We start from the raw sequence: 21,884 nt of genomic DNA, 5'->3' as shown, positions 1-21,884 counted from the left end.
CCACAGTATCCTTTCTGTTTGGGTTTCTCTTTCTTCTTTGGTTTCTTTTCAGAACACCATCATAGCTACCACTCAGTTGTAGCGATTTTCACAACAGCTCTTCTACATAGGAAAGGCAGGGTCTCCAAGTTTGTTTGTTTAATCCCCACTCAGCAAGGCAAGAAACTGAAGTTATGGACTTTCACAGTATCATACAGCCAATTGGTGTTCAAATAGGAAGAAGGACCCTGTAGCATCTTTTGGCTTCTGACTGGGTTCATCTGGAGACCTGGATCCCCAGTGGCCTCATCAGGGTCATCCAAGGGACAGAATGTCAGAGTCCTCTTCCAGAGTCAGGAAAACAGTCCCTCAACAATGTATCCTATTTGTTTAAAGGAGGTAAGCAATAGTGTGTTCTGGATTCAAGGAAAAGCCACCAAGTCATTGATAAAAATAGAGATTTTATTCTGCAGAGGAAGATACTACATTGGTGGGGGGCGAGGAGCCACTAATAGCTACAGTGGAAGGAAATACTGATTCCGGAATGCAAAGGCATCTTGGAGAAACTAGGAGAGACAAAGAGGGGTCAGAAAAGGCTGGAGAGCAAAAGGAGAGAAGAATGGAGAAGAATTAGGTTGGGGAGGGAAGTGGTCTCTGCAAACCAGGCTGGAACCCAGCACAATAAATAGTTTTTATTTACAACAACCAAACTCGTGGCTTTGTATCCACGTTTCAGTGCAAATTATTTACACACTGATGAGGAGGCAGGACAGGAAGAGGGTAGGAGGTGGCTGAGGGAGGCATGGTTCGCAGCTGTTCAATGGCTCCATGACAGAGGCTGGGAGAATGGCGATATTTCTCGCGGGTCCCCAACGTCATTTTCCACATCACCACAGCTGCCCTCTCACCCCGGAACCTCCCACTTCAGCTGTAGGTGGGGAGGAGAAAGGCCCTGATGCCCAGGTGTGTGTTCAGGGTGTGCACCCTTGACAGGAGAAGGGGAAGGGCATGTGGGGACCTGGAGAAAACGGAGGTTAAAAGAGAAGGAAGGAGAAAAGCAGGCAGGTCGCTGCGCCCGGTGGAGGAGGCAGAGCTTCGCGTCGGGAGCTGACCCTGATTGGGGAGGGGACCGATCCTTCTCTCACCTCCCGGCCAAGCAGGGGGCAGTGCAACAAGGGGGTCTCCCGCGGAGAGGGAGGGAGGTAGGTCCGGGGGCGGGTCAATCAGGATGGCCAGAGGGTTCATGCCGCCCCAGGCAAGTGGTTTCAGGAGTCCCCAGGTCTGAGGAGGTGGGAGAAATGATGGGATAGGTAGTAGGAATCCCGGAGTGTGGCTGGAGGGACGGGGTGGGCGCAGATCCGGGTCTGAGGTGCCAGTGGTGAATCTGGGGGTGGGCTTGAGGAGAGTGCTCCCAGGGGCCGAGTCCGCGCAGCGCCTCACAGGCACTCGTGCAGTACGCGCGTGTGCGTGCAGTTGCGGCAGCTGACGTGGCAGCACCAGTGGAAGGTGCAGTTGCAGCGCTCGGTGACGCGCTGCGTGCGCGTGCGGTGGCCCCGGCCACAGCAGAGCAGCTCGCAGCCATCCAGCGCGGGCGACGAGCTATTGCAGGCGCGACCCGCCGTGCCCGCAGTACCCAGGCGTCCGCTGTACGTGCAGAAGTTGGGCGACTTCTCGAAGTAGACGAGGTCGTGGGGCGAGGGAGGCTTGTGAGCCGGGTCCTCCGGCTCCAGGCGCAGCAGTTCCGCCCGCGATGCACGGTTGTTGCCGCGGTTGCCGTAGAGGACGCGCGAGGCACCGTCGAAGCGGTCCCGCAGCACGTCGCCCACTGCGCGCAGCGTGGGCAGCCGCATCCAGCACGTGCGCACCGTGCATGAGCCCGACATCCCGTGGCACTTGCACTCCTGGCGCATCTCGGAGAACACGGTCTAGGGAGGCGGGGGGTGGGGAAGAAGAAGAAGAAAGGACGGCCCGGGACGCCGTCAGAGCCAGAGCCACCTTCCCGGATACCGCCCCCTCCTGGTCGTCGCCGGGATCTCAGCAAAGGCCCAGGCCTAGCCGAGCCCAAAGGCAGGGAGCCACGAAATGCCCCGCAGAGATTTGGACACCAAACCCAACTCTGCTCCACCCGGAGAATCTGTCTTTGCTTCTCAGCCTTATTTTTTGAACCTGAACAGTGGCGGGCGTAGGCAACACAGTCCATGGATTACATGACTTCTAACCTCTCCGTTGTCAGACTATCCCTTTCATTCTGTGAATCCCTCCAAGCCCCCGCGCCCTCCGGACGCCCTCGCCTGATTCCTTAGCCTAACCTCTAGCCTTAACACCGACCGTTACTTCCCAAGTTCGAGCTTAGCCTAAGGCAGGGACTCCAAGATCCCTGCCATTCCGTTTCGGGTGCGGACACCCTCAAGCAGGCTCACCGTGCGCCCCGCCTCATTGTTGTGAAGGTTCATGAGGAAGCGAAGGTCCCGCCCCTTCTCTCCCGAGTCCACAAACTCCCGGCCGAAGAGGCGGCCGAAGTCGATGTTGTCGCTGCAGCCTCCCCAGTGCCAATCGGGGCCCCCAGGACCGCGCCGCCGATAGTCGCACGTGCAGGATTCGATGGAGCCCTCTGAGCAGGAGCGCGCCACCGAGTGGGTGACCCCGGCCGAGGTGATGGCGAAGATAAATGCTGTTTCCCGACAGCCTATTGGGGATGGGAGAGGGGATCAGCGAGGGGGCACGCGGGGTGCAGCCTGCACCTTCAGGGGAGGCCTTGGGACCTTTGAGTCCCACGCCCTTAGAGTCCTGGAAGCCTGGCGACCGGCTGTGCTGGGAAGTTGGTCTCCCCGCGAAAGCACGTGTGTGGGCACGCTACCTCGTCCACACTTGTAATCACGCTTTACTGAGACTCCGGGCTCATTTTGACTTCTCGGTGCAAGTGGGGCAGCCCCGGAGGGAAAAGAGAATAGAGGGGAGCGGAAGAATTCTGCACCGCCAAGAACTCTCCAGCTCACATCAGCGATGCAAGCCTTGCTGGGCTGGAGGCAAGAGAGCAGCCTCGCAGGCTTCTTTTAGAGGGACTGCGGAAAAGTGGTGGCCAGCGAGCGTCCACCATTCAGCACTCCCTTTCGCTGGGGCAGTGGCTCAGAAAAGCTAAGCTTCTTGCCCGAGGCACATGGGTTGAAACCTCCTGGTGGAACGAGTCTGGCCCAGAGCTAGTGCTGGCATGAAGCTCTTGGCAGGCTGATTCTGTGACCCTGCAGATGCCCCAGACATCTTCCCTGCACTTGCCCGCCCGTGCCCTGAGGTGACCCCGCGCTCCCCTGGTCCCCGGAAGCATCAACTTGCGGGGTACCCACCTCGGTTGACGATCTTGCCGAAGAGGTGGGGCCCCGAAGCCGTGGGACAGTTCCAGCGGCGGTTCCGGAACTGCCACTTGCACTCTCGCACAGCGCTCTGCAGCCCCCCGCTCACGCTGTGCAGGATCCCCGGGTTCTGGCGGATCAGCCGCCGCTGTTTGCGGCTCAGCAGCTGCAGACTGGGCTCGAGTACCAGCTGCAGACTCTTGGAATCGGTCAGCAGGTTCGTGGAGGAGGCTACGTTCACGATGCCCCTGGTGAGATGCATGAGAGGAGTTCAAGCTCTGGAAGGGGACCTGCACCCTAACCCTAACCCTAACCAGAAAGGTCATGCTCGCTCTGTCCTCTTCCTGGAGCTATTTGCCCACAAGAGCGGGGAGAAATCAATAATAAGGTAACAATTCCGCGCTTAGGCACTCACTAGTTTGAAAGGACTTGGCTTTCAGACTTTTGTGTTCCCAGGAATCTTAGGGCTGCTCGGGGACTGCGGGCTGCGCCCGGAGCTGGTCAGCGGAGGGATGGAGAGCCCAGGGACTAGATATTCACCTTGGCTCTCAGAGCCTGTTTCCGGACAGTCTGGCTCGCAAATCCTGGCCTGCCGTCCATGCCCACCCAAGGCGTGAAATGCTTGGGAGTTCCACCCGCTTATTGGCTTCTTTCGGAGTGCACGCCTGGCCTTTCTCTCCAGAGGCTGGGAAGCCCTGTAGTGTGACTACCACCGTGAAGCTCGTTTGGGGGTTCTTGGAAGAAGGGCAATGCTAGATGAGAGAGGGCTCCCCTCCTGGAGTATCGTGGGCCGCCGGACGGACCATTCACCCCACTTCAGCAGAGCTGGAATTTCTGGACCAGCTCCGCTCCAGAGCGCCCCTCGGTGTCTCAAAGGGAAGTCAGAGCGCTGGAGGAAGTCTGTCTGCGGACGGATCCCAGAGCGTGGGAGCTGGATGGGGCTGGCCCCTGGCTCTGTGCCCCGAGACAAGTGGCGACCCCGCACCAGCTCACTTACCACCATCGGCCACTGCTGTTGGCGGCCAGGGCTGCAGGCAGAGCGGCCAGCGCCAGCAACAACGCAGCAGAAACCCAGCAAGGCAGCAGCGCCCAGTGCCCCATGGCCTGCCGGCCCTTGCCCGCTCTATGCTGCAGTTGGGGCGGCTTTGGCTGCTGCCCGCGGCGGTGGGACGGGACGCGGCGGTGGCGGCAAGTGGCGAGAGTTCGCAGTCTGGCTCTAACAGCCCTGGGGGCGGGCGACCGGCTGCATGGCTCGCGGTCCCAGCTGGTGGGCTGAGGCAGCCACGGCGGGCGGCACCGCCTCTTATAGTTGCGGCGCTGGCTGAAGTGACGATAGGAGGCTGCCCCGCCGGCCGCACTGTGGCACCAGGGCGCACCGGTCAGGGGCGCAGACAATGGGCAGCGAGCGGGGCCGTGGCTCCCGCCCGTCTGAGGCGAGAGCTGACGGGCTGGCCGTCGGGGCTCACCCCCGCCCCCTGCCCGGTGGCTCCCGCCTCCAGACCTGCACTGGCCGCCGACCCCTCCCCTTGGGACGCCCTCCCACGCGCGCCCGCCTCAGTCCTCTCCGCGTCCGGAGCCCGTCGGGGACCAGAGTCCGCCAGGGGGCGCAGCGACCAGTGTGCTGCGGGGACAAACGGCTAGGAGCTCAGCCACTTCGCTGCCCACTGTGGGGCTGTCCCTTCGACGTCACCCCGGTCCCCCATCCTGAGTGGAAGAAGGAAAGCTGTGGTTCTGGGCAGCAACTCTGGGGAGACGCCTCCCTGCCCATGAACCCCCGACGGCTGAACAGGGAAGGAGAAGGGGGAGACGGGTGGGGTTGGGGCTGTGGTCAGGGAAATCCCAGGGGTGGGTTGGGGTTGGGGGATGAGCTGAGCACACAGAGCCCGATCATGGAGAGAAACCTGAGGCAGCAGAGGTTTGTACTTGTGGGAGGAAAGAAGTGCACAAATGCCTGCCAGTGTGTGCATTAAGTGGGAGAGTTGTAAATGAGACTGCATGTGAGAATGTGCATACACCCATGAGTGTGTGTCCTCATGTACGGAAACTCCATGTTCTGAGGAGGGATTTTAGGAGCCTTTCTCAAGAATCTTGGAATTTAGCTCAGGTCAGAAGGCATCATCGAGTCATCTTGTCACAGACACCCCCTGGGACAGTGCATCATCTCCTATGTGTCGGGAAGGGGGTGGGCAGGAGAGACCCAGAAGGTTGACCGAGGAAGTGTCTGGAGCTGTGTGTGGAGGTGGGTGGATGAGTAGGAGATTAAATATGCATATATGTGTCACTCTCGCCCTGTGTACCTTGTGTCATCCTATAGTGTGTCACCCCATGGCATGTGTCAACCTGTGCATGTCACTGGGGGCACGGGACAAAACCTGTAACCAAGGTGGCATCATAATGGATGAGGCCTGGAGCAGCGGTGACTCTCAGACTGGGCTCAGAAAAGACAGGCATTAGACTAGATGTCAGGTGTGTGTGTGGAGGGGCTGGGAGCAGAAGGGCTGCTGACTAAACTGAACCCAGAGCAGAGAACCTGTGCATCCACATTTCTGCTTCTTTCTGAAAATTTCCACCAAGTTTCTGTCTTCTCCACCTAAAACTCTGGCTCTCTTCACTCTCACCATGCTGGGATACCTAACCCTAACATGCCTCCCTACATCCTCTCAGCTTCAGGGCCCCTCTGCCTCCTATGGAAGGAGTGGCTGCTGTTCCCCGTGTGGGGTATAGGGGGCACTGCCAGCCTGGTTATCAGGCCCCGCCAACACATGCAGTTTGCCCCTGGAAGAGGAGGATCTCCTCCTTTACATCTCTCCTCTCTCTCTCCATTTTACAAAGGAAAAACTAGATTAGGCAGTTTTCCATGGGCCTCGCAGCTAATAAAGGGATGAACGGTAGAGCCAGGTTAAAACCCAGACTGTTCTGACTCACACCCCATGCTTTTTCCACCTTGATGGCTGCTTGTGATTGTACAGCAGTAGCAGGCTGGGGGCCCTTCACCAAACTGGGAGATAAATAGAAATGGTCTTTAGGATCTTCCTGCCTCCCTTTTGATCTTCTCTTTTTTCATCTTCCCTGACTTTAGGATGTTTTTTTGACTGAGTAATGTATCAGGCCTGGTCCCAAAGAGTTCCAAGCCCAGAAATGATCAGGCCTCCCTGCCAGTGCAGGCAAATCACTCTAAAGAATAAATGCCTAATAAGTTTAATGAATCTTCCTGGGGCACTTCCTGGGGCATTTTAAAAGGATGCATATTACCCAAATGAAACCTGATGGAGGTTATTTTCCAGGGGAATATCTTTCCCAGGCCCTTTGCCCCTCCAAGGATTTGACCCTGAGGGACAAGGTGTACTGGCTTAGCATCTTCCAAAGGTCTAAAAGCCAGTGGCCCCTGCGGAGGCCACCCAGCACAGACGGCTCAAGTAAGTAGATAGTGTACCATGGGCAGCTTGCCCTTTGTCCCTTAGGAGTTTTTCCCACTGGGGCCTGGGTCACATCTTTTGCTTTAGTGGGTTGATAAAACCCCATGAAGGAGGGACCTGGGCTTGAAGACAGGGCAGTCCTGTCTGTGGCCACTGGTGACAAGCACAAGTAAGAAGGGAGGAAAGAAGGATTCCATATCCTTTGTTCCACTATCTCACCCACCAGGAATAGTGGGGAAGAGTGGGAGGGCTCTAGGGCTGGTCAAATTTTGCAGGACCTGGCCCAAATTTATTTAGCTCAAATCATCACCCTATTAATTGTTTTCTCTTCCTTTCCTATGTCATCAATTTACCTCTCTACTGGATCATACCTATCAGCCTACAAAGATGCCATAATGTCTCCCATCTAAAAAACCCCACAACTTTATTTGACGTCACATTACTACCTAAGTGTGCCCCATTTCTGTGTTGTCTTTTACTGCACAACTCAAAGTGTTGCTTTAATCACCCCGGTGCCAGTTTCTTTTCTTTATTCTCTCTTTCCACCACCTTAATCACACCTTTGAACCCACTGCATTTCCTCCTCAAAATCATCCGTGACCTGCATTTTGCTCTACTGTCAAATCTCAGTTTTCATCCTAACAAACTTTTTAGGAATAGCAGACAAAGTTGAACACTTCTTCCTTGAAATAGTCTCACTTGATTCCTGGAACACCATTCCTACCTTCCTGACTGCTCACCTTCTCAGTCTCTTTATCTGGTCCCACCTTTGTACCCAATTTCTACATGACTCATTGGACTGCACCCCATTTCAATCTGGAACTTCTTCTCAGTCTACACTCACTCATTTGGTGAACTATACAGTCTCATACTCCCTACTTTTATCTCTGGCCCTGAACTCTGAACTTGCACATCTAACACTTGAATAAACATCTCAAAATGTACAATATCCAGAACTAAACTCCCAGTTATTCACTTGCACCTACTCTTTATTCAGTCATCCCCATCCCAGTGAATGGCAACCCCATCCTTTGAGTTGCACAGGATGAGAACCCTAGAGCCATCCTTGACTTGTCTGTTTTCTTATACTCTAAGTCAAATCAGTCAAAAAAAAAAAACAGAAAACGAAACTCCTGCTCTTCTGTCTTCAAAACCCCTGTAGGTTCCTCCCTCCAGCCACACTGGCCTCCTTGCTAATTCCTTGAACATACCAAGGAAGTATCTGTTTCAAGATCTTTGCACTCACTTTTCTGTCTTCCGGAATGCCCTTCCCTGATATCTCCATATGTTTGTTCCTCCACATCCCTTTCACTCCTCCCCCTATATAAAATGGAATTCTGCCACCTATCTCCTTTACTCTGCTTTATTTATTTTTTGCATCACTTTTGACCATGGATACCTTTAAAGGCTTAAAGTGGAAAGTCAGTAGTAAACTACCCTCTTAAAATAGGAATTGGAGAGAGAGATATCCAAAGGGAGAGGGGCTTTACCTAAATGGGGGTCTTGGGGGGAAGCAGGGGACCAGGGCTGAGAGCTGTGGGCAGAGGAGCCTACCTTCTTTTGAAGCACCAGCAGGTGGCACTCCCTCTTTGGGCTGGGAAGGCATCAGCCTCTGGTGGAGAAGGGTGCAAAGTTCTGTCGTGGGTAATTTTACTGATATGTGGGGGGCAACTGCTGAGTGTTGGGGGTTTCTCTGAAGTCCAGTGCAGTCAGCTGCGAACGCTTTGGTGCCTCTGGGTGGTGGCCCAGGGTGCTGCAGCAGAAGGCGTGAGAGGCGGAGGGTGGGCAGCACAGCTGAGCTCACCGCCGCCGCGGGTGCATCCATCCCTCCAGGGCCTATAATTTGGGTTCCCTGGGCCTGGCCGCCCCTATCAGCAGCTCAGCAATAGATGAGTCACACGGGACCCCGGGCCAAGGCAAACACGGGGGGAGGAGGAGGAGGCTTTTGAGGCTGCACTCAGCTTTAGCCACCGCCTCAGTTGCTGGATCCCCCAATCTCCAGGGACCCCCACTTTTTTCTTTGACCCCCGCCCTATAGAGTCCCAGTGTTCTCAGATTGCTCTTGATATGTCCAGCCCTATGATGGGAAGTCAGCCCCCTACTCTTCCCCGCAGGGGAAGGGGGACCAGCTTGCTCCCACTCCCTCTCTGAAGTAATGACAGCCCCTCACTTTCCCCCTGCTGTCATGGCCCCAACCCTTGTCAAGGTCTCTCTGGTTCCCGCCCCTCTCCTTTCCTGGAGCTGGCCGCGTGCTTGGGGTATTAGGCAATGGGTGTGTACCCACAGCCCTCTCCAGGCCCCGCCTGCCCCACCACCCTCCAGCCGCCTGCGGGTCAGTGCTCAGGCCAGCCGGTCGGGCCGAGGGCACTGGGGGCCAGCTCAGGCCACCCAGTCTGCCTGCCTGTGGCCTCCTGTCCCAGAGCTGGGCTTCTCCTGGGAAAGAAACAGGAGTATGGGTCTTTGGATTTGGGACAGGGCAGCCTGGGGAGCCCGGGGGTCACTAAGATGTTGGAATCTGTGGTAGTAGCTGTGACCCTGGCCCTTCCTTGGCACCTGACTATACCACAGCCCAACAAGGGTAAAATCAGAAGGAGCAGTCTGAAACCTGAGGGAGACTTGGAGTCACATGGAAAAATGCAAGTGTCCAAGAGCATGGGAAACCTTGTTCCCCTCCTCCAGGGACCTAGGTAAAGTTCCAGGCTGACATGCAGGAAGGACAAGGACAGGATCCAAAAGCTACTAAGATAGGGTGCAGATTCTAGTGGTCTCAAAAGCCACACATGGTTTGGTTCTTGGCCCCTAAACGGGAAGCAGGGACAAGAGCCCCTTCTCCTGTAGGGCTTCTCCTCTATTCCCCTCTCCACCCAGAGGTGAGAAAGCAGATAAAAGCACCCCTCTTTGATCACAGCTGTCCGGGGTCAGGAATTAGGGTACTTTCACCTCCCCAGCCTGCCTGCGGCCTGGCACATAAAGGTGATTAATAAATATCCCTACAGGTAAAAGTTATTAATCTCTCTCAGACGGCTTTGCCCCCTAGACAGCAGTGCCCCCTGCAGCCCAGGGCAAGACCTGCAGCCACACAGACTAGAGGCTGGCTGCCCAGGAAAGCTGCATGGCCACTACCAAGGAAGAGATGACTGTGGCTGTGGGTTTCAACCCCGTGGCTCTTCTTCCCCGGGGGGCCTGTCTCTGAGTCAACGTGCCAGCCTCGGGCGCGCGGGGCCAGCCGTGCCTTGGGCTGCGGTCTGGCAGGGGCGGGGGGCGGCTGGGAAGCCTGGGGCCCCTCTCTGGCAAAAATAGCCCACAGTGGTTAGAGCTGGGAGGGTGAGTCAGGCAGGAGCGCAGTGGCGCCTAACCCCTTCGCTGCCACTGGAACTCCCTAGGGTGGTTTGCCTCCGTCCGTGCAACCCACGATCAGACTCTGCCTGGCTGTCCTCAGGCTGGGCTCAGTTTGGGATCCCTCCTCTTTCCACGTGAAGCAAGTCTGCGAGTCTGGAGCAGGAATATGGGCCACCCCGGAGTGGCGACTTGGGATCTTAGGAAGGGCAGGGGACCTCTGCTGGCAAGGATGCCTGTGAGCCGAAGGAAGCACAGGGGCAGGCTGAAGATCTCCGGAGCTCCCGGAACCTCTGCCACAGCCAAACTCTGAGGCCAGAGCTGACCCCTCCCAAGGGGCAGGCGTAGGGCTCCGAGGTGGGCGGAAGCCAAGCCACCCAGAAGGGAGCTACTCCCGCCAGCTCAGATTGCCCTGCAGTGCGCTCTCCCCAGGCTGTCGCGCGGAGACCAAGCCAGTCAAGCCAGGCAAGTTCGATCTGAGTTCCGTCTTCATCTGGTCAAAGGCACCTTCCAGTCACTCAGCTATCGGTGGGGGAAACTGAGGCAAAGAGACATGACCACTGGGGACCAGAGGCTTGGCTCTCTAGTCTGGGTCGCCACACCCTCCTTGCAGCCTTGGCGGTCCCAGAGCAGGTGAGTGGAACTCTGGCCACCTCCCCCTTCGGTGGGGCCAAGCCTGAAACCCAAGCGTCGGGGGAGAGGGTGTGTGAGTACGCCGGGAGGAGGGGGAGCGGCTGGGCTCCCCGGGTCAAGGCGGGGGGTGTGAGGAGTTGGGGTGGGGATGCCCCGGGCTCGGGGAGGGGCCGCAGCTCTGTCAGCCGCGGCAGAGCCGCCGGTGAGCTCCGCGCGAGTAGAGCCAGAGCCCCCAGTTCTGTGCTTGCCCGCTCGCTAGCTTTCTCGATCACTCCCTCCCTTCCTCCCGGCGGCCGCGGCGGCGCTGGGGAAGCGGCGGAGAGGAGTGGCCCTGCCCTGGAAGAATGCGGCTCTGCCGAGGGGCCAGAACCCGACGCAGTCTCCCCACAGTTTGAACAGCTCGAGCCCAGGCGACCCAACCGCGCCTGTGGCAGACTCGGCCCCAGAGCAGCTGGAGGTAATCGGAATTGGGAAAGCAGGGAGGGCAGGGACTCGCACTCGGGGACGCGACAAGCACTCTGGTAGTCAGACAGACACGCATCCGCCCACGGGGGCGCAGAGATGCAGAGAGAGCCCGGGATATTGCCAGAGATAAAAGCCTAGCAAATAAAGGAGTGGCCCTAGATTTGGAGGCCAGTGAGTGGAGAGCGGAGGGGTGGGGGCTGAGGCTGAGGACCTGGTGGGGACCAGATGGGCAGTGCCAGGAGGAGAGGAACGTGTAGTTAGGAAAAGTAGCAGACGAAGTAAAGGACTCAGCCGGCACCACGGCCCATTTCAAGAGGGAAGCAAGGTCCCCTCCCAGACTTGTGGCACCTGGAGCCTCCCCTGGCTCCCTAATGGGGCTGCAAAGGGCAGAGTGGGAGGGGGAGCCCATTCCTCCACCCTTTTCAGGGAAGCTGCTAGATGGCACTTGGAGACTACACTCCCCCACCCCGCCCCCTCTCAATCCTGCCCCTAGGCCTCCTGAGCGTGAGAGGGTGAAGCTTTGTTGGGCCTGGGAAGCCAATCTTGGGGCCCTTGAAAAGGGAGCAGTGGACAGGGTAATGGAGAGCTGTTTGTGAGACTATCCAGCTGTTTGCACGTGAGTGTGTCAGTGTGCCGGGCACTGTGTCTGGCTGGGTGAGCTCCAGGACGCTGGCGTAAGTCCCAGTTTCTAGGCCCATACTTCTTCCAGGGCCCAGGTACTCAGGGAATCAAGGGCGTGATCTTACTGTTTTGTTTGAGCGGGATTAGTGGAGTGGCCCTGGTGAGTTAGGAGCGGGAGTTGGGCATCCTTCGGTTGCCCGGGTGAGCCACCCTATTCTGGAGCGTTCCCCAAGTGTCCCTGTCCTGCAGGCCCTGCTCGATCTGCCCATCGGGGCCTTCGGGCCCGGGATTCGACATGCGGGAGGAGCCCCGGCCGCGGCCTCCGCCCTTGGGCCTCGCCGGTCTCCTGTTCCTGGCGTTGTGCAGTCGGTGAGCCGTCCCCCTGTCACCCAGCCCGTGAGAGAAAGCCCTGGGTTAGAGGCCGGTCGGGAGACGTCGGAGGGGGCGCGAAGGCCTGGACCGCAGACCTGAGACGCCTTCTCGGTTCCCAGGGCCCTCGGCAATGAGATTCAGGGCTTGAAGCTGCCGGGCGGCGGCGAGCCGCCGCTGACCGCCAACACCGTGTGCTTGACGCTGTCGGGCCTGAGCAAGCAGCAGCTGGGCCTGTGCCTGCGCAGCCCCGACGTGACGGCGTCGGCGCTCCAGGGCCTGCACATCGCGGTCCACGAGTGCCAGCACCAGCTGCGGGACCAGCGCTGGAACTGCTCGGCGCTCGAGGGCGGCGGCCGCCTGCCGCACCACAGCGCCATCCTCAAGCGCGGTGAGCCTGACCGGGCGAGGCTGAGCCGCCGCCGGGGCTGGGGGGTGGGGGGGCACGCCGACGCGAGCGGAGGCGGGAAGGGACTGGTTCACCACTCCGGGAGGGGCCTCTCCGGGAATTCCCCCCCGGAGCTGCGCGGAGTAGGGTCTGGCCACCCGTCTGGGGCCCCGTGCTTCAGACTTCCACCTGCCTGCTGCCGGCAAGGCAGCTGGGTCCCTGCTCCCCTACCCCAGGGCCCCCCTTTCCTGCCTCCGCCCAGCTGATCTCGGCTGCACCTGTGAGCAAGTGATGCCCCCAGCCCTAGAAGCTTTAAATGCCCCCCTCCTCCCCGTCCCCCAATTTTTCTGCCCCTCCTCTCTGCATGGGACAAGCCCAGGCTGGTGTCCCCATAGCCTCAGCAGGGGTGGGGTGACGCCCCCAACCGTTTAAGGGTTAAACCTTCTCCCCTAATTACTGGGGTTCCCAGGAGCAGAAGCTGGGAACAAAGACCCCGATGGCTTTGAAGCCGGGGAGCATCCCCCTCCTCAGTGCTGTGGGGGCCCCAGGTGGCTCTCACTTGAGCAGGTGAGGAAGCACTGGAGGTGTTCACTGGAGGTGTTCCCCACAGGAGGTCACTGTGGGGCCTGGCCTAGGGGCCCTGGTCTGGAAGTGCATCACTGTCTCTTGCCAGGCCATGCCCCAGTTTACTCCCTAAAGGAGTAAACATCCATCTCAGGCTCAGCCCAAGGGTGGGGGCAATACTTTGGGGACTATGGGGTTAATAGGCAGCTGCCATCTGCGGGGGAATTCCCAAGACTTGTGAAAACAGCTTCACCCCTGGAGGCTTGAGGTTGGGGGATCAGGAGGCTGGGCCAGGAGCCCTGCATCCTGGGACGGGAGAGGCCTGGCCCCTAAAGAGGTGCTCACATCCACTCAAGGCTCCAGAGAGGGAGGCTGCTTTCCTACAGGGCCTGGCATAGGGGAAGGCTTTGATGGCCCAGTGGGAAGCATGTCTATCTAAGCTTGGGGAAGGCTTGTCATCCTGAGCCTCTGTGACTCCCAAAACATAACAAAGAAGTCAACATTTTAAGAGGACCTTAGGGAGAATCACCTCCACCTCTCTCCCTCTCCCAGCATTTTACAGAGTAATAACAGGTTAGGATAAATACAAGGGGCAGTCTTAACAGGCAAATATAAAACTAGAAACTGGAAAGAGGAAGGACAGCTCCACAGCTCCAACTCTTTGAGGATTTTGGGGCTGGTGGAGGGTAAGTTGGTGAAAAGACTGATTTAAATAACCTTGATTAAAAAAAACAACAACACAAAACCAAGGCCTCCGCTTCCATCCCACCTGCAGAGCTGGGGAATTTCTAAGGCTTTCAGATATAGAACTAAGTGAACATATCTTCAAAGACCTCAAGGACTCTCTCTTAGTCATCTCTCATCCCCAGGGGTCTTTCCCTCTAGCCTAGCTCTTTCATCCACACTTGACAATCCCAGACTTAAACAGAGCAAGAATGGGCCTCAGGGATCATCTCAATTCATCCTCTCCCTTTATAGATGAGGAAACTGAGACTCTGTGCTTTTAGGTTCCCTTCCTTCTCCTGTGACTTGCTCCTAAACTACTTAACTGGTAAAGGCAGGATCTGGAGTCAGTTAGGAAATTCTGGAATTGCAGGTTGGCTGTTTCCTTTGGCCTCCTTACTCTCAGTGGCTTGTCAGACCTACCCCTATCCACACCCCTTTCATCCCCAGGTTTCCGAGAGAGCGCTTTTTCCTTCTCCATGCTGGCTGCTGGGGTCATGCATGCGGTAGCCACCGCCTGCAGCCTGGGCAAGCTGGTGAGCTGTGGCTGTGGCTGGAAGGGCAGTGGTGAGCAGGATCGACTGAGGGCGAAACTGCTGCAGCTGCAGGCACTATCGCGGGGCAAGAGCTTTTCCCACTCCCTGCCCAGCTCGGGCCCCGGCTCCGGTCCCAGCCCTGGCCCCCAGGACACGTGGGAATGGGGCGGCTGTAACCATGACATGGACTTCGGGGAGAAGTTCTCTCGGGATTTTTTGGATTCCAGGGAAGCTCCTCGGGACATCCAGGCACGAATGCGGATCCACAACAACAGGGTGGGGCGTCAGGTATGTGTGTGCGCAACTTGTCCTGGGTCTTCCTGGCGTTTTTAAGGCCTGGCTAGATTTGAGAGGGCACAGCAGCACAAGAGGATGAGCTGTGGGGGGTGATTGTTACCTGCGGGGTGGCCTGGAGCCAAGCAAGTCACTGCCTTCCCTAGAATTTAGGGGTTCTCTGGGCTAGACTCCCTGGTTTACCAGTGTTCACTCTGGAAAGAGCACTGGACTGGGAGTCAGGGCAACTGGAGCTGAATCCTGTTGCCGACTAGTTATCAGCCAAATCTCTGTAACCAGCTGATTGTTGAAGATGGGCAATTTACTCTCTGCTCTGGCTTCCGTTCTCCAACATGAAACGAGGGAGTGGGGCTATTAGCCGTCCCACGGTGCCCTTTCTCTTCTGATAGTTCTTTGCCATTCTTCCCTCTGTTTGTTCCTGCATGTTCTCTGCTCCCTCCCCTTCCTGTACCTCTGTGCTCTGTCCATTTGCTGCCCTCCCCTCTCATTTCTTCCTCGCTGATGCTCTAGGTGGTAACTGAAAACCTGAAGCGGAAATGCAAGTGCCATGGTACGTCAGGCAGCTGCCAGCTCAAGACGTGCTGGAGGGCACCCCCAGAGTTCCGGGCAGTGGGAGCAGCCTTGAGGGAGCGGCTGGACCGGGCCATCTTCATTGATACTCACAACCGCAACTCCGGAGCCTTTCAACCCCGTCTTCGGCCCCGTCGCCTTTCAGGAGAGCTGGTCTACTTCGAGAACTCTCCTGACTTCTGTGAGCGAGACCCCACTGTGGGCTCCCCAGGCACGCAGGGCCGGGCCTGCAACAAGACGAGCCACCAGCTGGGTAGCTGTGGCAGCCTGTGCTGTGGCCGAGGGCACAACGTGCTCCGGCAGACCCGAGTCGAGCGCTGTAATTGCCGCTTCCACTGGTGCTGCTACGTGCTGTGTGACGAGTGCAAGGTCACAGAGTGGGTCAATGTGTGTAAGTGAGGGTCAGCCTCACTGCGGGGCTGGGGCAGGGGAGGGCCACCTTTGCAGCCTTTTGCTCTGATTTCTGTCCAGGGTCAATCTTGGCCCCTGGCAGCTCAAAGTGTCTACCTGGAAACAGCTTTGGGTCAGGTGGAGTCTGTGATGTGTGGCTTTCTCCCCCACAGTAGGAGGGCCTTGTCAGGGAGCTGTCACCCTCTTCTGCTCCTTGAACACCTGAATGGAAGAAGATGAAATGAACTGTGTTGCTCTCCCAGCCACCCAACCTGGGGTCCCTTTAACTCTCATATTCATATTCCTTTTGGCTGGGGAGTCCCTATAATTTGACCACTCTTTTCTTTTGCGGGATAGCCCCAGCATTGTGTGGAGCCATACAACCTATATCCAGAAAGAGACCTCTCACTCCTATTTGCTGTTTCCAAACTCCTCTACTGCAGCCTGGACCCCATCTTAGGGAGTCATAGGAGCCGGTTGTAGAGAGGTTTTTTCTTAGGGAAGGGACACGGTGCAGGGCACTCAAAAACCCTGAAAGTTGTCTGTCAAGGCCCTTAGGGAAGCTGTCTGCCCCTATTCAGATGTTGAAGGGAACCCTCCAAAGGAAGAATTTTACCCAAGACTCTCTGAGCCTCTTTTTCTTTCTTCAGCAGGAGGGGTGGGAAAGGCTAATTTATTGTACTGAGACTTGTTCTTGGTTCTTGTTTGTAATAAAAATAAATTAAGTTCCTGGAATGGTGACTATAGATGGTGATATTTCTAGCCACACTTGGGATCCCAGGCCTGGCTTCTTTTCCAGGTGAATTCTCTTACCCGCCCACACTCAGTGACTTTATGTATATCATGCCCCATTCCACAAAGGATTTGAAATGGTCTTCAGGTGACTCAGTTGACAATTTTTAGTGTGGAAAAAACTGGGTGGGGCAGGGGGACTTCTAGGTGTGAGGGACTCAAGAGGTAGACATAGGCCCCATTCTGGTTCTCTGTGTTCCGCCTCCAGATTTTGCCTTGGCCACTGCCCTATAACAGGGCTTGGATTTTTTTTTTCCTCAACTCACGGGCATGCCTATGTCCAATAAAACTTTATTCACAAAAATGGACTGCGGGGCCAGATTTGGTTCTTCGGCTGTGGTTTGTTTTGACACCTACCCTACACAGTAAGGTCACGTCTGTTCTGGGATTTTCAGGTCCTGAAGATGTCTCACCATTGAACCTGGACTCAAAAATGGCAGGTGCTTTTCTCTGTGGTTCCAAATTGGAGAACTTGATGATAGATGCAAGACTAACGGGAAACATATATAAAGGATTCCTACTCTCAAAATTGGGAGTTTTTTACTCTGGAAACCAGCCAAATCAGCATGCTATCCCCCTGAATTATTTGCATATGTAGTTTGTCTTTCCTTATTAGAGCTCTTTTGCACTTAATCTCAGCAAAATAGCTCCTTTATCTTTTAAGAGATAACCATAACTAGAGAAAACAGAACTTCTTTTATTCCAATTCCACTTTCTTTCTATTCCTAGTCAAGTATCATTGAAAATAAACAATCATCTTTAAATTCAGAAAAGGAAGCTATAGCACAAATTTAGAACTTTACAAATAACTGATTGTTTATGGGGTTGCAGGATGCTGACTCTGTCAGGTCATCTCCTTGGCCAGGAGATGTAGAAATAGTCCTTTTCACACCTCTAGGCAATAGCTTTATCTGCCCCCAATTACCCTTAAAATCAGGTAGGATCAAGGTAGGAAAGACAGCAAGGGGTGTTGGTTTAGGGTAGTACTTTATGGTAAAACTTGATGTCCTAAATTTTCACTTGCACACTGAGAATTCTTGGTTTGGAAATTTGATGGAGGTAGGCCTTTAGGCACTGACTGAGCTTCGTGTATGCATGGGACAGCAGGAGAGAGATGGATGCAGCTAGAATAGACATAGGATATGAGGGAAAATAATGATAAGGAACATCCAGGCTAGGAATTTCTCACACTCAGGAAGAGGGAAGAGAATGGCCAATGAAATCACAGCAGGACTATTTCGGTTTTCCTCCAGTTCCTTCCTCTGTGCTCTCTTTGGCTCCTTTTCTCTTACTAGCTTTCTCTCTTCTTTCGTCAGACACACTCTGTGGCAAACTGAAGCCCCAAACCACAACCTTGAGAAATTCCAAATGGATTTTGTCAGTGAGGCCAACACTCCCCTCCCCACCCCTGCTCCCGGCACACGCACTGGGCTCAGGCCCAGGCCTGGGGTCAGTGGTGGAGGGGGAGTGTGCAACCCACAGAGCGGGTGGCTAAAATTTCAGCCTTGGTTAGCGCCAATGGCAGCCAGAGGGATAGGGAAAGACTGATCAATTGCAGTCAGGCCTCTCGGCCTCCTTCAGCTCTGGATACAGCTCTTCTCCCCTTAGAGCATTAGCCTTTCAAGTGGCTGGGGAGCTGGGGAGTGGCAGTGGCTGGCTTATTGCTAGCTGAGCAGCAACCCTCCTGTCTGTGCTCCTGTTTGCTCTATAGGGAGCACCCAGTAATGCTGCAATAGACACTTCCCTCTCCAGACTCCAGAGGGTGAAGGATAGCAGGGCTGGAAGATTCTCTAGTTCCATTCATCAGTCCTGATTCAAATACCTTGGGACTTGCTGCTAACCATACAACACTGTCACCATTTCCTTCCTTCTATCATACCTGGGACTCAACCTTGAGAGGATCTGAAGACTTGGGCAGGAACACTGACAGGTGTCACCTCCTATCAGAGTCTCACAAGGCGTCTTGGTATGGTTGAGGCAAGGGCAGTTGCAAAGCATAATTTTGGTGATCAGTGTGAGGGCATAATCTGGTGGTGTGTGCCTTAAAAAATCTAGGAAAAGAAATGGAAAGAAAAATCATGTGGAGGTATCATGGAGCCCACTCTGCTGCTGCTGCGGCTAAATCGCTTCAGTTGTGTCCAACTCTGTGCGGCCCCATAGATGGCAGCCCACCAGGCTCCCCTGTCCCTGGGATTCTCCAGGCAAGAACACTGGAGTGGGTTACCATTTCCTTCTCCAATGAATAAAAGTGAAAAGTGAAAATGAAGTCTCTCAGTCGTGTCCGACTCTTTGGACCCCATGGACTGCAGCCTACCAGGCTCCTCCACCCATGGGATTTTCCATCCAAGAGTACTGGAGTGGGTTGCCATTGCCTTCTCCGGGAGCCCACTCTCAGTTCAGTTCAGTTCAGTTGCTCAGTTGTGTCCGACTCTTTGCGACCCCATGAATCGCAGCACGCCAGGCCTCCCTGTCCATCATCAACTCTCGGAGTTCACTCACACTCAAGTCCATCAAGTCAGTGATGCCATCCAGCCATCTCATCCTCTGCCGTCCCCTTCTCCTCCTGCCCCCAATCCCTCCCAGCATCAGAGTCTTTTCCAATAAGTCAACTCTTTGCATGAGGTGGCCAGAGTACTGGAGTTTCAGCTTTAGCATCATTCCTTCCAAAGAAATCCCAGGGCTGATCTCCTTCAGAATGGACTGGTTGGATCTCCTTGCAGTCCAAGGGACTCTCAGGAGTCTTCTGCAACACCACAGTTCAAAAGCATCAATTCTTCGGCGCTCAGCCTTCTTCACAGTCCAACTCTCACATCCATACATGACCACAGGAAAAACCATAGCCTTGACTAGATGGACCTTTGTTGGCAAAGTAATGTCTCTGCTTTTGAATATGCTATCTGGGTTGGTCATAACTGTCCTTCCAAAGAGTAAGCGTCTTTTAATTTCATGGCTGCAGTCACCATCTGCAGTGATTTTGGAGCCCAAAAAAATAAAGTCTGACACTGTTTCCACTGTTTCCCCATCTATTTCCCATGAAGTGATGGGACCGGATGCCATGATCTTCGTTTTCTGAATGTTGAGCTTTAAGCCAACTTTTTCACTCTCCTCTTTCACTTTCATCAAGAGGCTCTTTAGTTCCTCTTCACTTTCTGCCATAAGGGTGGTGTCATCTGCATATCTGAGGTTATTGATATTTCTCTCGGCAATCTTGATTCCAGCTTGTGCTTCTTCCAGCCCAGCGTTTCTCATGATGTACTCTGCATAGAAGTTAAATAAGCAGGGTGACAATATATAGCCTTGATGTACTCCTTTTCCTATTTGGAACCAGTCTGTTGTTCCATGTCCAGTTCTAACTGTTGCTTCCTGACCTGCATACAGATTTCTCAAGAGGCAGGTCAGGTGGTCTGGTATTCCCATCTCTTTCAGAATTTTCCACAGTTTATTGTGATCCACACAGTCAAAGGCTTTGGCATAGTCAATAAAGCAGAAATAGATGTTTTTCTGGAACTCTCTTGCTTTTTCCATGATCCAGTGGATATTGGCAATTTGATCTCTGGTTCCTCTGCCTTTTCTAAAACCAGCTTGAACATCAGGAAGTTCACGGTTCACATATTGCTGAAGCCTGGCTTGGAGAATTTTGAGCATTACTTTCCTAGCGTGTGAGATGAGTGCAATTGTGTGGTAGTTTGAGCATTCTTTGGCGTTGCCTTTCTTTGGGATTTGAATGAAAACTGACCTTTTCCAGTCCTGTGGCCACTGCTGAGTTTTCCAAATTTGCTGACATATTGAGTGCAGCACTTTCACAGCATCATCTTTCAGGATTTGAAATAGCTCAACTGGCATTCCATCACCTCCACTAGCTTTGTTCGTAGTGATGCTTTCTAAGGCTGACTTGACTTCACATTCCAGGACGTCTGGCTCTAGGTGAGTGATCACACCATTGTGATTATATGGGTCGTAAAGATCTTTTTTGTACAGTTCTTCTGTGTATTCTTGCCACTTCTTAATATCTTCTGCTTCTGTTAGGTCCATACCATTTCTGTCCTTTATCAAGCCCATCTTTGCATGAAATGTTCCCTTGGTATCTCTAATTTTCTTGAAGAGATCTCTAGTCTTTCCCATTCTGTTGTTTTCCTCTATTTCTTTGCATTGATCACTGAAGAAGGCTTTCTTATCTCTTCTTGCTATTCTTTGGAACTCAGCATTCAGATGCTTATATCTTTCCTTTTCTCCTTTGCTTTTCCCTTCTCTTCTTTTCACAGCTATTTGTAAGGCCTCCCCAGACAACCATTTTGCTTTTTTGCATTTCTTTTCCATGGGGATGGTCTTGATCCCTGTCTCCTGTACAATGTCACGAACCCCATTCCATAGTTCATCAGGCACTCCATCCATCAGATCTAGTCCCTTAAATCTATTTCTCACTTCCACTGTATAATCATAAGGGATTTGATTTAGGTCACACCTGAATGGTCTAGTGGTTTTCCCTACTTTCTTCAATGGGGTTACATCCCAATAAACCCATTGTAAGTTGAAAATATCTAAGGTCGAAAGTGCATCATAGCTTAACCTAGCCTGCCTTAAAGATGTTCAGAATATTTACACTAGCCTACAGTTGGGCAAAATAATCTGACAAAAAGCCTATTTTATAATTGTGTTGAATATCTTATGTAATCTATTGAATACTATCCTGAAAGTGGGAAACAGAGTGGTTGTAAGTGTGTCAGTTGTTTACCCTTGTGATGGTATAGCTGACCGGGAGCTGCAACTCACTGCTACTGCTGGGCATCACAGAAGAAAATCATACCACACGGCCTGGGGAAAGATCAAATTCAAATCACAGAGTCTATTCAAGGCATATCACTTTTGTACCATCATAAAGTAAAAAAAAAGCATTAAGTGGAACCATTGTAAGTTTGGACCATATGTATAAGGAAACACATGGCTCTTCCCTAAAGCTTGAGCCAAAATTGTCGATTTTTTAAATTTGATTTTTTGGGCCTTATTTCTTGTCTCCTTCCAAGAAGAACTAGACTGGTAGATAACTCTGTCTACTCCTTGTCCTCATCAATCCCTGGTATATACATTCACCAATCCCTTCCTCTTATCCCAGTCTGTTTTCGCTTTTGTTTTAACCTGGAGAATAACACAACCCTAGAATGTGAAGTCAGCAGGAGCTTAACTTAAAATCGTGAAGGATGAATGATAACCTATATGATAAAAGAATCTAAAAATGAACAAATATATGTGGTATAACTGAATCACTTCACTGTATACCTGAAACTAACACATTAGTTTAGTAAATCAACTATGTGTGCTAAGTCGCTTCAGTCATGTCCAACTCTTTGCAACCCTATGGAATGTAGCCTGTCAGGCTCCTCTGCCCATGGGATTCTCCTAGCAAGAATACTGGAGTGGGTTGCCATTCCCTTCTCCAGAGGAGCTTCCCAACCTAGGGATGGAA

At 54.0% G+C, this 21,884-nt stretch overlaps 2 protein-coding genes and 1 long non-coding RNA gene across 4 annotated transcripts; 1 reads left to right on the top strand and 2 right to left on the bottom strand.

The window, feature by feature from the left end:
• Window positions 1–1,415: 1,415 nt before the first annotated feature.
• On the bottom strand, window positions 1,416–4,427 carry WNT1 (Wnt family member 1). The gene is made up of 4 exons (XM_070369974.1): window positions 4,324–4,427; window positions 3,321–3,574; window positions 2,400–2,665; window positions 1,416–1,904 (listed from the first exon to the last, which is right to left on the bottom strand). Exons 1-4 carry the CDS (start codon window positions 4,425–4,427, stop codon window positions 1,416–1,418), a joined length of 1,113 nt encoding a protein of 370 aa, XP_070226075.1.
• A 6,059-nt stretch (window positions 4,428–10,486) lies between these two features.
• On the top strand, window positions 10,487–15,640 carry WNT10B (Wnt family member 10B). 2 transcript variants are annotated; one of them, XM_070369972.1, is made up of 5 exons: window positions 10,487–10,711; window positions 12,047–12,166; window positions 12,289–12,557; window positions 14,292–14,665; window positions 15,182–15,640. In XM_070369972.1, the coding sequence occupies exons 1-5, from the start codon at window positions 10,632–10,634 to the stop codon at window positions 15,638–15,640; spliced, it is 1,302 nt and encodes a 433-aa protein (XP_070226073.1). In that variant the 5' UTR covers window positions 10,487–10,631. The 2 variants fall into 2 exon arrangements, with proteins under 2 accessions (XP_070226073.1, XP_070226074.1); XM_070369973.1 differs by lacking the exon at window positions 10,487–10,711 and adding an exon at window positions 10,904–11,168.
• Window positions 15,641–15,759: 119 nt separating this feature from the next.
• On the bottom strand, window positions 15,760–21,236 carry LOC138987819 (uncharacterized). Its single transcript, XR_011464112.1, has 3 exons — window positions 21,156–21,236; window positions 18,303–18,474; window positions 15,760–15,853 (listed from the first exon to the last, which is right to left on the bottom strand). It is a non-coding gene; the product is annotated as an uncharacterized lncRNA (long non-coding RNA).
• Window positions 21,237–21,884: the final 648 nt, after the last annotated feature.

The sequence above is a fragment of the Bos mutus genome, chromosome 5 (assembly GCF_027580195.1).
Source record: "Bos mutus isolate GX-2022 chromosome 5, NWIPB_WYAK_1.1, whole genome shotgun sequence".
In the NCBI taxonomy this organism is placed as follows: Eukaryota; Metazoa; Chordata; class Mammalia; order Artiodactyla; family Bovidae; genus Bos; species Bos mutus.
Note: the sequence above shows the minus strand (reverse complement) of the source record. Positions and strands in the feature narration are given on the sequence as shown.

Bases quoted from the DNA above. Each gene is read 5' to 3' on its own strand.
- WNT1 (XM_070369974.1), bottom strand. From the start codon at position 4,427: ATGGGGCACTGGGCGCTGCTGCCTTGCTGGGTTTCTGCTGCGTTGTTG. The intron at 3,575-4,323 runs GTAAGTGAGCTG...GCATCTCACCAG, and splicing joins AACAGCAGTGGCCGATGGTG to GGGCATCGTGAACGTAGCCT. The intron at 2,666-3,320 runs GTGGGTACCCCG...CATCCCCAATAG, and splicing joins CGGCAAGATCGTCAACCGAG to GCTGTCGGGAAACAGCATTT.
- WNT10B (XM_070369972.1), top strand. From the start codon at position 10,632: ATGACCACTGGGGACCAGAGGCTTGGCTCTCTAGTCTGGGTCGCCACA. The intron at 12,558-14,291 runs GTGAGCCTGACC...TTTCATCCCCAG, and splicing joins CAGCGCCATCCTCAAGCGCG to GTTTCCGAGAGAGCGCTTTT. The intron at 14,666-15,181 runs GTATGTGTGTGC...CTGATGCTCTAG, and splicing joins ACAACAGGGTGGGGCGTCAG to GTGGTAACTGAAAACCTGAA.